This window comes from Mirounga leonina, unplaced genomic scaffold (genome assembly GCF_011800145.1).
Source record: "Mirounga leonina isolate KUSES-001 unplaced genomic scaffold, KU_Mleo_1.0 Mir_93, whole genome shotgun sequence".
NCBI classification, from domain to species: Eukaryota; Metazoa; Chordata; class Mammalia; order Carnivora; family Phocidae; genus Mirounga; species Mirounga leonina.
Window position 1 is genome coordinate 4,378,351 of NW_023270854.1, and position 15,602 is coordinate 4,393,952.

Consider the following 15,602-nt stretch of genomic DNA (forward strand, 5'->3'; position numbering starts at 1 on the left):
CCTGCGCGGCGTGGACGGCGGGCTGGGTGCTGGCGGCCGCGCTGCTGCTCCGCGCGCACCCGGGCGTGCCCTCGGAGCGCTGCACCGACGAGAAGAGTCGGCGCATCCTGGCCGCGCTGGTAGGTCCCGCCGCCGCACGGCCCCGCGCCGCGCTCCCGGGGGCCCGGGGCGGCACGCCCTCCGCCGGCCCCGGGAGCGGGGGGGCGGGCGCGGCCGGGGCCCCCGGGGGCGGGGGTCCGGACACGGTGGTGGAATGCCCGGTGCGCACGACCCGTCTCTGCCCCGGAGTCTGTGGGTGCGCGGAGGTGCCTCCCTCCTTTCGCCCAAGTCGGTGCTTGGTCCCAAGATAGAGTCCTGCCCAGCGGCCCTCCTGCCGCCCCTGGGCCCGCGCTCAGCCAGGTTGCGGGTCTGCGCCGCGGCTCCCGACGGCCGCTCGGTGCCCGCGTCCCGTGTGGGGCGGCCGGGCTCGGGGCGCTGGCGACGGCGCGGCCGGTGTTGGGCTCGGGGCGGGCGGGGACCGCGCCTCTGGTCTCGGGTGCTCTCGCTCGGCGGCTCTTGTATGATGCCAACCCGGTGCGTCCCGCTGAGCCCAGCGCAGACGGCTGGCAGCCCCCTGACTCCCTGCGCCCCAACGCCGCGGCTCTCGCGGGCGCGGTGTGCGGGACCCCAGGCAGAGTGCGCTCAGGCGAGCGGACCCCCGCAGACCCCTGTCCTGGGGCCAAGACAGCGGTTTGCGAACAGGCGTGCGCCCGAGGGGTCCTAGCTGGGCTGGGCAGGCTGTTGTGAGCACTGGGCCCCAGATGCTCGTCCGTTCATTCCAAACGTTGGTGGCTCTCAGTCTCTCCGTTTGGTCCGGAAGATTATGGGGGTTAGGAAGACTTGGAAAGAGGCAGGAATCCCCGAAAGGAGAGCCGAAAAGGTGAAGACAGCCGGCAAAAGCGGCCACTTTGGTTTCTTACGCAATTACTCACTTCCTAAAACAGTGACCATCTAGCTGAGCATTTGCTGTGAAAGATGATCTGTTTTCTAAGAAATCTTCAAAAGACGCATGGGAAGTTTACAGTCCAATTGCTTACATATGGGTGGGGTTTTTGAGATTGTAGGTTTTCAAATTTTCATAGCCTAAAAGTTAAAAAAAATTTTTTTAAGTGAGATTGGAAAAATTAAAGGACTGAAACATACAAACGCAAATCATATTCCTTAATTGAGTCTGATCATGCATTGATCATGATGCGAGTGAGACCCTCATCAACAATTCCCTCCATCCTGTCTCTCAATCACCTATCTATTATCAATCATCTATGGACTGTTACACTGAATTCTACCAAGTTTTCTTTAACTTACAAAAACTGATCAACTTTCTCAGTAACCCATATAAAAATTCCTTCTACAAGGCTTATTTCACCTCCGTTTTGGGGGGACCGATTGGCTAATTTTAAGGAACAAAAAGAGGTTTTTTTCCAGGATGGAATACCTGTTTACAAAAATAATACAGTAATCTTTTTCATTAAAATAAAAATGCTGTTTTCACTTATTTATCTTTGGTTAAGTGGGAAAAGGACTAATGGACATTATATGGCCTAATATAACTTAGGTAATTGCTAATCATAACTTTCGCAGCATGCCAGCTCGTAAATTAAAACCAATTCTGGTTAGAGGTTCTACCAATATATCTCTAATGGCTGCCAGCTGGGGTTGTTTTTAGTCTGACATGAAGCTGAAGATGTGGGCTCTGCTTCTGAAGGCTCCCCATCTTGCCTACTGCCCAAAGAACAATTTGAAATACTGCCTTTGTCTGTCTTCCTGAAGTTCATCTGACGTTGTCTCCGTGAACTGATTTTTCGGGAAGCATCATCTGGGCACCCCGTTCCCAGGGGCCATTATTTCTCACCTGTGCTCAGGGCTTGCCTTTCTCTCCCTCTCTCCTTGCCTCGTCCCCTTCTACCTTCTCTGTTCTGAATTTGTGGGTGTCAGCCCCACCCAGCACCCTGGCTCCCTGTGCCCCAGGACACTCTGAACTAGAACGGGGCTTGAACAGCCCCTCAGTCTCCACAACCCAGACTCTGCTGGGCCCTGGCTGCCATGCAGAGCTTGGCATGGTGGCCACCCAGGACTCAGGCTGAATCGACCCTCTGTCTCCAGGCTCCCAGGCACTTTCAATTCATTCTGCCTGGCTTTTGTCCTTAATAAAAAAACTGGCCGTTATTTTTCTGACTGCTCTCCAGACCCTCATTAGCTTTCCCTCGGAATACCAAGCACAGAAGGAGCGCACTGCCGCTGAGCCAGAGGGAGCCCTTTCCCTCCCTGGCAGAGCCCGGGAGCCCCGCACCCCCGCTGGGGTCCCAGGCTGCCAGTGTGCCAGGTGCCATTGCTGGTCTGCAGAGGAGTCTGCAGACAAAGGTGCAGAGCTCAGGGAGCTGGGAGTCCGGCTTGCCGGCTCCCGCAGGTGGCACCCCTCCTGCCCAGGGAGCTCAGCGCACTTCATGGCCCTGGAAGGGGGGAGAGTTGGAAGAGCCAACTGGAGTTGTTCCAAGGAGTTGAGCCCTGGGTCCTCTAGCTTTGGAGGTTTTTGAGTCAGACCACTGTGCTCCTCTGGACCATGGCTTTTCAGCACATCTCATAATCAAGACATCTGTAAGCCCTCTTCAACCTCTCTGTGAGGTTTCTAGAGCCCTTCTTTTCTAGTGAGCTGTGCCCTGGGCTATCCCAGGCTGCTGAGCGTCACCAAGCCTGGCTCCCCGTTCCAAGGGCAGAGCACTGCACACGGCAGCAGAGGAGGCGCGCTGTGGGTGCCCGCTGTGTTTGCTCTGGGCGGGCCCTGGGCTAAGTAGCTGTCTGCGTATTAGCTCATTTCAGCCCTTCGATAACCTGTGCTGGGGATGTGCTTATACTCTCCTCACTTCACAGATGAGCCCCGGGACGGACAGTAACTTATCCTGATTCACGCAGTCGTGGCGTCTGGAGACAGTATGCGACCCTGTGCAGTGTGATAGTAGAGACACCCTGGCAATCGGTGGCTTCCCCGATAACGAAAGCCCTGAGTAACAACTGGGTATGCTTCATCCTTCTGTAGCATATCATTTTCAAGGCATCTCAAAAATATTCCCACGGGCTCTGTTATGCAGAAGGCTTAATTCCCTTTTGGCTCTTTGGCTCTTGATGTGACTTAATCTAGTTGCCTCCAGTAGAGACTGCTTTTTCATAGGGCGGGCTTAACTTTCTTTGCTGTGGTAGAAACCCATGGTCCCAGTGGGACTACAGCATCCAGAAAGATTTTATAGCAGGGAATGTCTCTGTTTTCCTGAGTGCTCTGGCCGTGTGCGTAATGTGTATCTTCTGAGCCATCCAGGGGTCAAGAGGGGTTGCGCAGTGGACAGGCTAAATGCTCTGAGATTCTGCAATGCACAGCCGGCTGCTCAGGGAAGGAGTTCTATCGTGGGCTCTGTTGCTAACCACGCAGAGACTTCATGCTCCTTAAAAACAAAAACAAATACACAAAAGAAAACCCAGCCTTCAGGCATGACCTCTGAGACCCCATCAGCAGTTTCTCAGACTCAGTGGACAGGTTTTGTTTTTGCCTGAGAACCATGATACAAGCTGGAGAGATTCTAAGCAACAACTGCTGAGACATTCCTACCAGCACTGAGAATTCTGGGAGCGTGCGTTTGTATGGATGCACATAGTCTAGAAACACAAATCCACTGTGAGTTTAAGTAATTAAAAAATGCCCGTCCATGGTAAGGAGACTTTGTTTACTTGGTTGTTGGTTTTTTTTTTTTTTTCCAATTTATTTTAAAATGTGATACCTGTGGATTTTGTATGTACGCACATTTGGGCACAGAAGCTTACCTGTGTTCATGCCAGCAGCACCCCCTCGTTTTCAGAGAAAAGTGACTTTGAACACTGAGCTCAAGTGAATAAACCACTTTTATTGAGTTAAAACATAGCTACTTCAGTAGGACATGCTGCTCATAAAATAATTTCACTATTTCCTCTCACATGATGGCAGTTTTTAATTAGCTCGTAAACTCGTAATTTGTCCTTTAAGTTCACTGGTGTTTAAATGCGAGGTTAATTCTTCTCCGGGTTTAGGAGGCACAGACCTGCCAAAGGATTGTGCAGACTCACTCCAGCACTGGTTGCCAGCAGAGCCCTGGCGCGTGAATTTTACGGTCTCTATAAGACAGTAAGGACCCAAAATGCCAAAAGCACATCATCCTAAAGGATGATGATGAAGAGTAACTCGGTAATAACCACACTGTGTACACCCTGTTCTAGTGTTGACTATCTCTTATGATGAACGAGGTGACAGGGGTACCAGAAGTTAGGTCATAAACCCAAGACCTCCCCTATGGTAGCTGGAGGCCCCCTGGGGTCCTGGGCACCTCGCTCCACTTTCCTGGCCTTTCTGATGCTCGACACTGCAGCCCCCGAAGTTGTCAGCCCTGCAGGAGGCACACTTCTACCCCAATGTGGTAAGCCTCAGGAAAACAGCCCCAAATAATGCTCCCCTCCAAAATTGATAGGCTCTATGCCCAATTCGATGATTATACCATTGTTCAAAATGTCTTGCAACTCCTGTTTGGAACGGCCGTCCAAATTTGCAGGGGCAAAATTGTATAGATTTTAATTTGATTTGAACTAGACTTCATCAATGCAGGATAGTTTTGTAGAAAACACTGTGCTATGGGGAGTCAGTGGGAGAGAGGATGTGCAAGTGAGTCTGGTGGATTGGGAGCTGGGGGCAGAGGGCGGAGATGAGGCTTTCCAGGGGCAGCCGGGCTGCCTCCCAACCCCCTCCCCACCCGCGGAAGGTTGATCTGGCCCTTGCAGGGTAGAAGCATTTTTGTGTGGTGGAGACATGGCATCTTCTCATAGGACAGCCCGGTCCGTGACACACGGGTGCTTGCACTAACTTTGCTCTCCAATCCCCCTGAATTGTATCTGGTTCTCTGAACACACTACTTTGCAACTCTGGCTCTTTGCACAGCTTATTTCCTGCAATGGAACTGCCCCCTTTCTCCTTCTCTGCTAGGCACACTGCAATTAGGCTTTCAAAATGGAGCTCAGGCACATCTCTCCGGGAAGAAGCCTCCCTCTCTACCCCCCACCCCCCCACCCCCACCACAATGACCGGGGCTGGAGAGGGTGGGAGAGAAGTAGCATTCACTAAGACCATGGGTCCTCTGCACCTGTGACCTTGGTTGACCTTCACAGGTCTCCTGTGACACTGTATCAGCATCCCATGCTATAGACTTGGAAACAAGCCACCAGCCCGTACGGGGCAGAGCCAGGAGGCAAACCCAGTCTGCCCCAGAGCCAAGGCAGTGTACCTACCCTGCACAGATCATCCTCTGCTCTCATTTATGAGTTCTGAAGGCAGCCACCTCTGTAATGTGAACTCCTGAGCCTGGTACCTGTAGTTGGATAGGGGCTCAGCTCACATGCAGCTGGGTGAGGTCGGGAGAGTGGCATTATTGATTTGAAGGTGGCCACGTGTGGCTGAAGCAGCAAGGCCTTGCCCGTGGCCGTTCCCAGTCCCAGAGGAGTGGAGCAGTCTCCTTGGCCCACAGGTGTCTCTCCTGGCCAGTGGCAGGTTCGGCCGCAGAGTGTCTGCCTCCTCCCTTCTCTCCGGCTTCTCCCAGGATTCTGAAGCTCTCAGCTCAGGACTCACCCCCTCCCACCAGACTGGTTCTGTCACCTGCTTTTCTTTTCCTGTTCTGTACTTCATACAGAAGCACTTTTGATTCAATTCTAAATGTGACAACACTCCAAAGATGTTTATGGAATTGAATCAAATAATTTTGGGTATCAGACTTAAAGGAATTTTTGGACTTTATGAGGAAATTTACTAAAGAAATGTGAAACTCTGTAAATACCAGATAGCGTAGGGAAAAAACCAGCAACAAGTAAAATGAATGGCCCCTTTTTGCTCCTGGTTGTCTAGAACACTTCACCCTTCCATCCCCAGCTCCCCTCTGAGAATATCCTGAGAGGTCTGGGGCAGCCTGAGTCAGCGGCTGTGACTTACAAGGGGCGATATGGAAGCGATTCTAAGCAGAGAGCGAGAGACTCAAAGGGTCCTGATCCTTTCAACACTTGTTTCTTGACCCCAAGCCATGGAATTAAGAGGATGGCATTTTACCAGCGTGTGTTGTGTTAAATTGCAAGATGAGCACAGCATCCAGTGTGTTTAACGCAGTTGTTAACACAGTTTGTTAACACAACGTCATCACGGGTGTCTGTTTTCCAAAGACAGAAAAGCAGCCCAGCTTGGCACGCCCAAGCTCTTGGGGCGGATTCATGACCACATACAGGTCTCCGTCACTTGCATCCTTGTGCTTGGCGGGTGTGACACACTCACCACCCAAGGTTGATATACTAAGATTGAAAGCCCACAAAGGAGAAAGCCCCAGACTCCGGTCAGACGGCGTGGCCTGGGTCTTTCAGGCTCTTGTCCAGCTGCTGCCTGAAATGGTCCCGAAAATCCAAATACTTGTTTTAAGAACTGGGGATATTTCTTTTTAATAAGCATTCTGGTAATATGTGCTTTGAACAATTAAACTAGAGTATTTATAAAGGTCCACCGTCCTTTATCTAACACCTTGGGGCCAGGCATGTTTTTGAAGTCACACATTTTGGGCATTAGAAAAATAATATGGATCATATACCTTGTATTTTGCATATGAAGCAGAACCAGTAATCAAACCAATGAATAATTCTGCAGCACAATGTATGGAAATTCACACCAAGTCGAATACACGCAGACTACAATTAGCCCCACAACTCTTCAGTTGGGGTTTGGTACCACGTGAGGCTCATTGAGTCACAAAAAAGTTGTAGTTTTCAGAGCTTTGGGGATTTTGGAATTGTTCCTATATCCAGGCCTTGGAAGTCCATTGTCTGGCTTTGAGCTGCTTGTAATGCAAAGCTGACCAGCATGAAAGAACCCGAGGCTCTGAAGAGCCTCCCGTGGCCATCGTTGGAGGGCCAGTTGCTGATGCGCCTGTCTCCAGTCCCGCTGGCATGACCAGCCACGGGGCCTCCTCTGACTCCTCTTTCCGGAGGGTGCCCCTCCGAACCCCTGTCACCCTTCCAGACCTGCTGGCCTTAGACGCGGCACCACTTGGTGTCACAGACAGCGGGCTGAGGGGACTGCTGGGAGGGTGGTCACTGTGGCTGGCCTGGCACCAGGTGACGCTCGCTGGGGACCCCCCTTCCGAGATCTGACTTAGCCCTTCTTGGATGGTGGCATTCAAAGCTCCCCGCGGCGACCTGCACGTGTGGCCAGCGTCGAGAACCTCTGGCCCGGACAGCCCTGTCTCTGACAGCTGACCGAACGGTCACCAGCGGGTGAAAGGCTTTTCCCAGCAGCACGTGCCTGGACGGGGGCGCGGTGTGGAGGGGGGGTCCGCGTCTCGCCTCCGGTGTCCTGATTCTGAAGACCTGGGCCTGGGTGAATAATGTAATAAATACGAGACACTCGCTTAGCTCTTTCAGTGAATTACGCACTGACCCAAATAGCCTGCGTGGCTCACATTCGTGAGCTTTCTCCCAACGGCTGATCAAAGCGTCTGCGCGCAGGGACCCGCTGGCCCCTTCCCTGCCCCGCCCAGCGACGGCGCGGCCGCGCCCGCCTTGTGACCGACTGTCCCCTTCCTTGCAGTGCCGGGAGTACGAGGGCGGGGTGCTGGTGGGAGACCTCTGTGAGGACCTGTGCGTCGGGGAGAAGCTGCTGTACCAGCGCTGTCTGTACTTCGAGAGGGGCAAGAAGGTGCTGCAGGCCGACTGGCGCGGCCGGCCCATCATCCTCAAGTCCAAGGAGGAGGCCTTCTCCAGCTTCCAGCCGCTCGTGCTGCTGGAGGACGCGGCCGATGGGGGCGGCCAGGACTTCCCCGAGGCAGAGCTGCTCCTGCTGGTGGCCGGCGAGGTCAAGAACGCCCTGGGCCTGGAGCTGTCGGGCGGCAGCCTGGGGCCGCTGTGGCCCGGGAGGCGCGGCCCTCGCTGGCGGGGCCAGCTGGCCAGCCTCTGGTCCCTGCTGCAGCAGGAGGAGTTCGTCCTCTTCAGCCTGCTGCAGGACCTGAGCCGGCACGCCCTGCCCGTGCTGGGCTCCTGCGGCCACTTCTACGCCGTGGAGTACCTGGCCGCCGGCAGCCCCCGCCACCGGGCCCTCTTCCCCCTGGACGGGGCCACGGGGGCGCCCCGGGGCGGCCGGGGCCAGGCCAAGGCCATCAGCGACATGGCGCTCAGCTTCCTGGACATGGTGAGCCATTTCGAGGACGACTTCTCTCACCGCCTCCACCTCTGCGACGTCAAGCCCGAAAACTTTGCCATCAGGAGTGACTTCACGGTGAGTGGCATGGGGGAGGCGTGCGTGTCATGGCGGGCAGGGGGGGCAGAGAATCTAGGAGAGGGTTTCTGAAATGCAAGCTTCCAGCCTGGGCAAGCCGGACCTGCCGGAGCACCTCCTTTGGGGTGTGAGTGAGAGAATTTGAGGAACACAGGCCCCGTGCACCTCCCTGGAGGGGGACTGATAACGAAGACACCCACGGCGGGTTTGTCCTCCCTCATGGCTCTTCTGGTTTCTCCAAAGCGGCTGAGCAGCTTCTTAGACCTAATTAGAAAGCCAGTTCTTGCTGAGTGCAGAGAACAATGCTCAGGAGACGAGGAGCCACAGCGGATGACAAAGAAGGGTGGCCTTGGGGGCTTTGGTGCCGTAGCTAGTTGGAGGATGCTGTTTTCACACCGCCCGTGCTGTGTCATAGTGTCAGGCTTTTCCTGATACTTCCTTCTTGGAGCGGTTCTAGTTAGTCTCCTCTCCGCGGGTGAGACTTCTAGAGGGACAGCTGGAGTTCCGGTGCCTTCTCCAGGGGAAAGCCCCGCCCATGTGGAGTGTGTGTGTGGGGGGGGGGGGGCTGTGTCCTGGTCCTCCCCTCCCAGGCTGCAACAAGTCAGCTGGCGAATGAGGCCAACTTGACTTCGGCCACACCAGGGGGCTGCTCATTGAGGGTGCTGGCTCATGGCAGAAGGGTGCTCTTCATCCTGGTTAAAAACATAAAGGGACAAAAAGAGGGCTCTCTTACTGCCAGCCAAGGGCTTCCAGGGCAGGTAGCATAGGAATGCCTGCTTAAAACAGCCTGAAACCTGGAGAACTAAATGTGCCCCCATGTGAACCCCTTCTCCAATCAAGCCTTTGTCACTGTGAGGAGCACCGTGGCAACTTGCCCAAATTTCTTTGTCCTAATGCCCTCCTTGTCCCTGGCTGCCCCAGAGGGATTGATAAGCTGGGCGTGGCTCCACGTGTGGAAGGGAAAGAGCCGAGAGGTTCCAGAAGGTTCTGGGAGGCTTCTGGAGGGTCTGCACTCTGGGTGGTGAGCTCTGGAGGCGTTCGGCTCCGTCTGCAATATCCTGAGCTCCACGAGACCTCTAGACATGGTCTGAGCTGTGAAGGGGAGGGACACCCCAGAAATCTGCCAGCATATTTTTTGGAGGTGAAATCCTGGCCAAGCTTCCCTAATTCATGAGCAGAAAGTTTATGTAATGGACATGAAGGACCACAGTTCTCTTTCTCAGAGAAGTCCTGGGAAACCAGGCACCCCACGGCCCTGGGAAAGGAGGTGTGGCGCGTCCACTCACACCACTGGCTTTGGCGGTTATGGGGCCAGTGCTCATCTGACACCCGAGTCTTCATCCAGCAAGTATTACGGAGTGTCAGCAAGCGGAACCCCACAGGAGCGGTAACACTCGAGGGAATTGCGACGCTATCTGGGCTGGGTTCCCAGGAAAGCCTGTAGGAAGGAGGCGGAGCTGACTGGTCTTCCCCGGGGAAAGGGAAACATGGCACGTTGCTGGATTGTGCACTGCACTAGAGTTGTGCCTTCCAGCATCTTGTGCACGATAGGCACGAAATATTTGTTCAATGAAATAATGGGCTGCACTTTTTGACCTAGTCCCAGACTGCGCCCTGTGGACTGTGCTGGGGCACACAGGCCCTTGCCTCTGCCTGAGCTCTTCTCCTCTTCTCGGGGGAGAACGGGGAGGGAGGACAGAGGGTCTCCCTTGGCTAACCCTGGCATTACTGACCTCCTTACAGACACTGAGTTCGTTAACTTTACCTATGATTTCACAGCTTTAAATGAGACCCAGCAGTGTCAGCATCACCAGAGAACTTGTTAGAAATTCTGATTTTCTGCCTTCCCCCCAAGACCTGCTGGGTCTGACACTCTGGGGGTGGGACGTGGTGACTTGCAGTCATTCCCTCTCTCCGGGGCCCCACTTATAGGTCCTGAGAATTCCTCTAGCGGTTGCACAGGAACAACTGGGAAACACCATTGTTTCACGCCTCCAGACCATTGCTAGCAAGTGCTCCTTTGAAACAGATGTGTGTCCTACTTGGGAGCCACACTGTTCAGTGGGGAATGAAACAGTTCTCAACCCTTTCTAGTCTGATGCTGGGATGAAGTTTGATGAAGATGCGAGTTACGTCATTCCATTCAGGAAGAGTGTTAGGATTCTCCTGATACGATTAAAGAAGCCGTATGCAGGTCTTTCTGCTGGCTTGGTTGCTGTTCTTATTTTAGGTGTGTGGAGTTAGGCTTACAATAGCTGTAATCTATTCTGCACTATACACTAAAAATTAAAAAATAAATCTGGCTCTCCCTGGGAGACGAGAAGGGAACAATCAGGAGCGGGAGCGAGAAGTTGCAAGGAGCTGAAAGTGTATGTAGGAGCCCAGGGGAGGCTGGGGAGATTGCCAGAAAGTATAGAAAGGAGGGAGGCCCTCTGGTCCTGATAATAAATTATGAAGACAATAGATTCATGAGCACAGCCTAATATATTTTTAGTGTATTAGCTAGGTTAAATAGCGAAATTAGCTATTTCTTTTGGCTAAATAATGAGATAGGAAAAATTGATTAAAATTGTAATTTCTGTTTGCCGCACCTGAATTAGTAATTAGGCAAAGCTCTTAAGTAGGGAAAAGTTCCCTGTTCTTTATGTTCATTATTCTCCATATATTTTGAAAGAAACTATTTTCCCTCTTCTGTTTTACTTAATCATCCCCCAAGGAAGTTTACTGCCTCTGGGATCACTCCTGAGTGAACAACAAAAGCCCAAACCAGGGAATGTAGCTTCCAACACCGCGAGTTGCAGAGGAAATGGACCCCAGCCAGTGAGGCCTTGTTGAGATGCTACCAAGGGCAGAAGGAAGGGCTCGTGTTCGGAGGATGGCCTGTGAAGGCTTGTGAGATGCCACAGACTCCATCAAATTCATCAAGTCTTCCTAGAGCTTTTTTAATACCTTGAAGCTATGAACTGCTTGATTTGGGCAGACTCCAGGTTTTATCAAGTTTGAGATCATCTTTTTTTATTTTTTAAATTCAGGTGGTGGTGGAAAATCTGCATAATGTAGATGTTCTTCCTCTTTTCTGGTTTGAAGCCTATTTGGTTTGAAACCAAGAAGACAAATCCGAAATTGCAGGGGGCCAATTGTGGGCTCCTGCTGACGGCGACATTTAGTATCTGGTGCTGTTGGATCAGGGTCCATGTGCATCAGCCCTAATGCGAGAGGGCTGATGCTGCCTTTCCCAGCCACACGTCCATCCAAGCATCAGTAGGAAGCCAGTTGACTCGGGTCACAGATATGCCATAAGTAGACAGCGTAGGTCATGCCCACCCAATTTCACCATCATACCCACAGACCTGCCCCGGGAGTTCGGTTTCTTCGTTGTTGATATTCATGGGGATAAACTATCTGGGTCTCACGGCATTTATAATGCTGGTCCCTAAAAGTCAGAGGCCAAAGTGATACAGCAATGGGAGGGGAATTCATTTATTTTTAAGACATTTCAGAGAAGCTGCTTTTTTTTTTTTTTTAAAGGTTTGTTTATTCATTTGAGAGAGAGAGAGTATGGGGGGAAGGGCAGAGGGAGAGAGAATCCTCAAGCAGACTGTGCACTGAGTGTGGAGCCGGACCCAGGGCTCGATCCCAGGACCCCGAGATCACAACCTGACCAAGCGTCGGACCCTTAACTGACCGAGCCACCCAGGCAACCCTCAGAGATCCTACTTTTAAAGCTGAAAAAGTGTTTAAAGTTGAAAAATGATACTTCTAGTTATAGTTCCAAATCCTAAGCTTTCGCCAGTGACAGCAAAGGTCCTTTTTGCAGCGAAAGCCTCGCAATATGGTCAATGCCTGGTGCTTGTGTGAATAAAGCAGGCGCCCCCCAGCACAGCCTGGCTCCTCTTCCCGGCAGGCAGAGTTCTGTGATCCCACAACCAGCAGGCACCTGCACTGCAAACGGGGAACGGAGGTGCCCCGGCTGCCGGGCCGCTGAGCCCCGGTGTCCTCTGATGGCCACGTGCTGTGTTGGTTACAGGTGGTGGCCATCGACGTGGACATGGCCTTTTTTGAACCTAAAATGAGGGAAATTCTCGAGCAGAACTGCACAGGAGATGAAGACTGCAATTTCTTCGACTGTTTCTCAAAGTGTGATTTGCACGTCAACAAGTGTGGAGCAGAAAGAGTTAACAGTAACCTGCAGGTAGGTGGCTGCCCCCGTGGGCGGGGGGACCGTCGTTCTCTGGGGCCGCCGCTGCCCTCTGCACGGCGCACCCCCTCATGTGGCCCAGGTCACCCCTTCCATGCCACCTGGGCTCGATGTGCTCAGTGGGGACAGGGACAGCGGGAAGCAGTGTCGTCTGGCCCATGGGGTTGTCGGTCAAATGACCCCATGGGGGTCTCCTGGATGGAGCAGCCAGCAGACCCCATTGCTGGGCTTCCCATCTCCTCCTAATGTATTCCTTTTCTAACTTAAAATTTTACTCAAAAAAAAAAAAAAAAAAAAAAAAACCCTGCCCCAATTGACAGAGCAAAGGAATAGAATTTTTTAAAAAATTTCAGAGCTAGACGTAACGACAGGTAGCTCTCGGGCCGGCAGAAGGTAGCTGGGGTATGCAGGAATGGCACCCGTCAGCTGGGTAGCTCCTATTTCACCCCGGACTAAACTGAATTCCAGAGGGCTCAAGTATTTACCCCCCCCCGCAAAAAATAGGATACTAAATGTACCAGAGAAAAACTGGGAGAGTTTAAAATACTACCCGAGAGTAATGAAGGCCTTTCTGAGTATGGAACACAGCTCAGAGGCCATAGGAAGAACACGTGACAGAGTTCACTATCTTGAAAAAAATCCATATAGTGGAAACAAAACAAAACAAAATCCCCCCAAATATGAGCAAAATTTAACAGTTAAATGAGAAAATGGGCAAACTGTTTGGTAATGCTCGTACAGATCAGGAGAGCAGGGGACAAAGGGGGTCCTCACGCACCAGCTGCTGCCCAAGGCTCAGAGAGTGTCCCCCAAGATTGTCCTTCCCCACTGGAGCTTCTTTGCCGTGGCTACTCCAAGTGCCAGGGGCAGCGTCCAGGGACGGGTCAGTGGGAGCTGGGACACACGCGAAGCCCAGTCTCCAGCCTCAGTAAGGAACACCGGAAGATTTCCTTCTCCCTCAGGTCCGTGGAGGCTTGGTTCCCAGGAGCACGCCTCAATAAATCCCTGCCTGCAAACCTCCCTCTTAGAGTCTGCTCTCCAGGGAGCCAACCAAAGCAAGGGGATGTCCTTACGATATAGAGTATCTGCAAATTAATATGAAAAAGGCCAACAATCTGATGGAAATGTGAACAAAGGATATCAACTTGACGATTCACTGGAAAGGAAGCACAAATAACTTTCACCCTGACTGCTAAGAGCAATGCAAATTAAACCATCAGTTGGCAAAAATGAAAGACAGCACAGATCCTGGTGGAGCAGTGGGGAGACAAGTGTTCTCATCATACATTGCTGTGAGAGTGTATCTCAGGACAACTTTCATGGGGTCGATTGGGCAATAGATACTAAAACAAAAAATGCACATACCTCTAGGGCCAGAAATTTCTAGTCTAGAAATTAAGTCACATGTGCAAAGTGAAAATGACATACATGAAAAATATTTCTTGCAGCATTGTTCATAATAGCAAAAGTTAGTAAAAAGCCTCAATTTCCACCAATAGGGAATAGTTAAATAATCTATGATCTACCCACACATTTGAGGTGCAGCTATGAAAGCAACAGGAAATCCTTGTAAGAATCGACATGGGAGGCTTTCCCTGGTATTCGGTTAAATGGGAATGGAAGCTGAAGAACAGTGTGCAAAAGCCTGCCTTTTGTGCAAAGTGGAAGGGAAAGGAGATGCGTGTACATGTACTCTGTCTAGAAGGACATTCAAGGAAGGGATGGCCTCCCAGAGCCAGGAGCAGAGTGTCTGATGGTCAGGAGCAGCATGGAGACCTAGGACTTACCTGTGGTCTGTCCTTGGGGACATTGAACAATTTTGCACATGGATTATCAATTCAAAACAGAACTAAGGTCATTTGTTTTTAAAAAGAATCCTCACCCTTGCAGGGAGGGGGAAACAGAAGTTAGTTGCTTATCTTCTACGAAAAGTAGCTTTAAAACACTGAGGCCTCTGCTCAGTGAGCCCAAGACAGTGCAACACAGAAAAGTAAAGCCCATTAATTCCGCAGCTCTGGGAGCAGCCCTGGGAAAGCTGTGGGAACAGGCCACGCGTTTAGGTGGAGGATTTAAGGAGATCTGCAGATTCAGGGGAGTTTTGCACCCTGTTAGAATTCTAGGCTGCGAGATGGTGGCTTAATTTTTCACTTCTGCTCCTGAAATAAAAGGGTTCAAAGTCCCTTCCAGGACAGTCTTTTCTCCAGGTGTCTCAACCTGCGATCATGTTTGCCCACGACTTCTCCCCACACGTCACTGGACCCTCGGGACAACGCTGCCCGGCGGTCATCGCGAGTTACGGTGACCGGCTTATGGCCGAGCAAGTCCTCAGCGACGCGGTGACTCGGCTCAGGGGCCACTCCTTCCGCGGCAGCGGCTGCCCAGCGCTCTCTGCTCCCCTCTGTCGTCAGAGGGTATTCAGTGAGCCGGGCCCTCCCCGTCTGCTCCAGGGCTGGATGCGGGACTCCATTCCTGGTGCTGAGTGGTTCAGGTTCTGGGAGGGAAGGCACCTTTGGGACTGGAGCATCCCCGGCGCTGGGGGTTTGCAGCCCTGCACTAACCGCCCCGTCTGCCGTCCCTCAGGTCATCTGTGACAAGATATTCCGCCACTGGTTCTCCTCGAGTCTCTGGAGCTCGGCCCTATCCTTCCCGCTGCAGCGGCAGTTGCGGGAGGCGGTGCAGGAGTGCGCGGACCCCCGGCGCACCGCGCGCAGCCCCCCGAGAGCAGCCCCCGACGTGTTCTGGAAGCTCCGGCGCCTCCTCCGAGCCACGCAGAGGGAACTGCAGGAGGCAGAGAAGTAGCCGCCGCTGTGGCCTTGGGCGGGTCCCCTCGGGTTGGGTGTTGTGGGGGAGACGTTCCTCTGGGCCAGGGAATCCAGGGCTGTGCTCTGTGCAGTGGTTTTCTGTAGGGGGGGTCCCTTGGAGTGCCGTGAACCCGCTGGTCAGCTTCTGTCTGGAGCAAGGTTTCCATGAAATTGGGTGTAAAGCGAAGGGCCAGTGAGCGAGGGAGGGGCAGGGCTCTGCGTCTGTGTCCCTACGACTGTTGGCTTGCAGGGG

The 15,602-nt window shown here is 52.8% G+C and overlaps 1 protein-coding gene across 1 annotated transcript; it reads left to right on the top strand.

Moving 5' to 3' along the window:
- Window positions 1-11: 11 nt before the first annotated feature.
- DIPK1C (divergent protein kinase domain 1C) lies at window positions 12-15,347 on the top strand (the record flags this gene model as incomplete). The annotated part of the gene is made up of 4 exons (XM_034995815.1): window positions 12-119; window positions 7,667-8,350; window positions 12,378-12,542; window positions 15,129-15,347. Coding segments are annotated over 4 exons (1,176 nt in total), but the record flags the coding sequence as incomplete, so codon positions are not given.
- Between the last annotated feature and the right edge of the window lie 255 nt (window positions 15,348-15,602).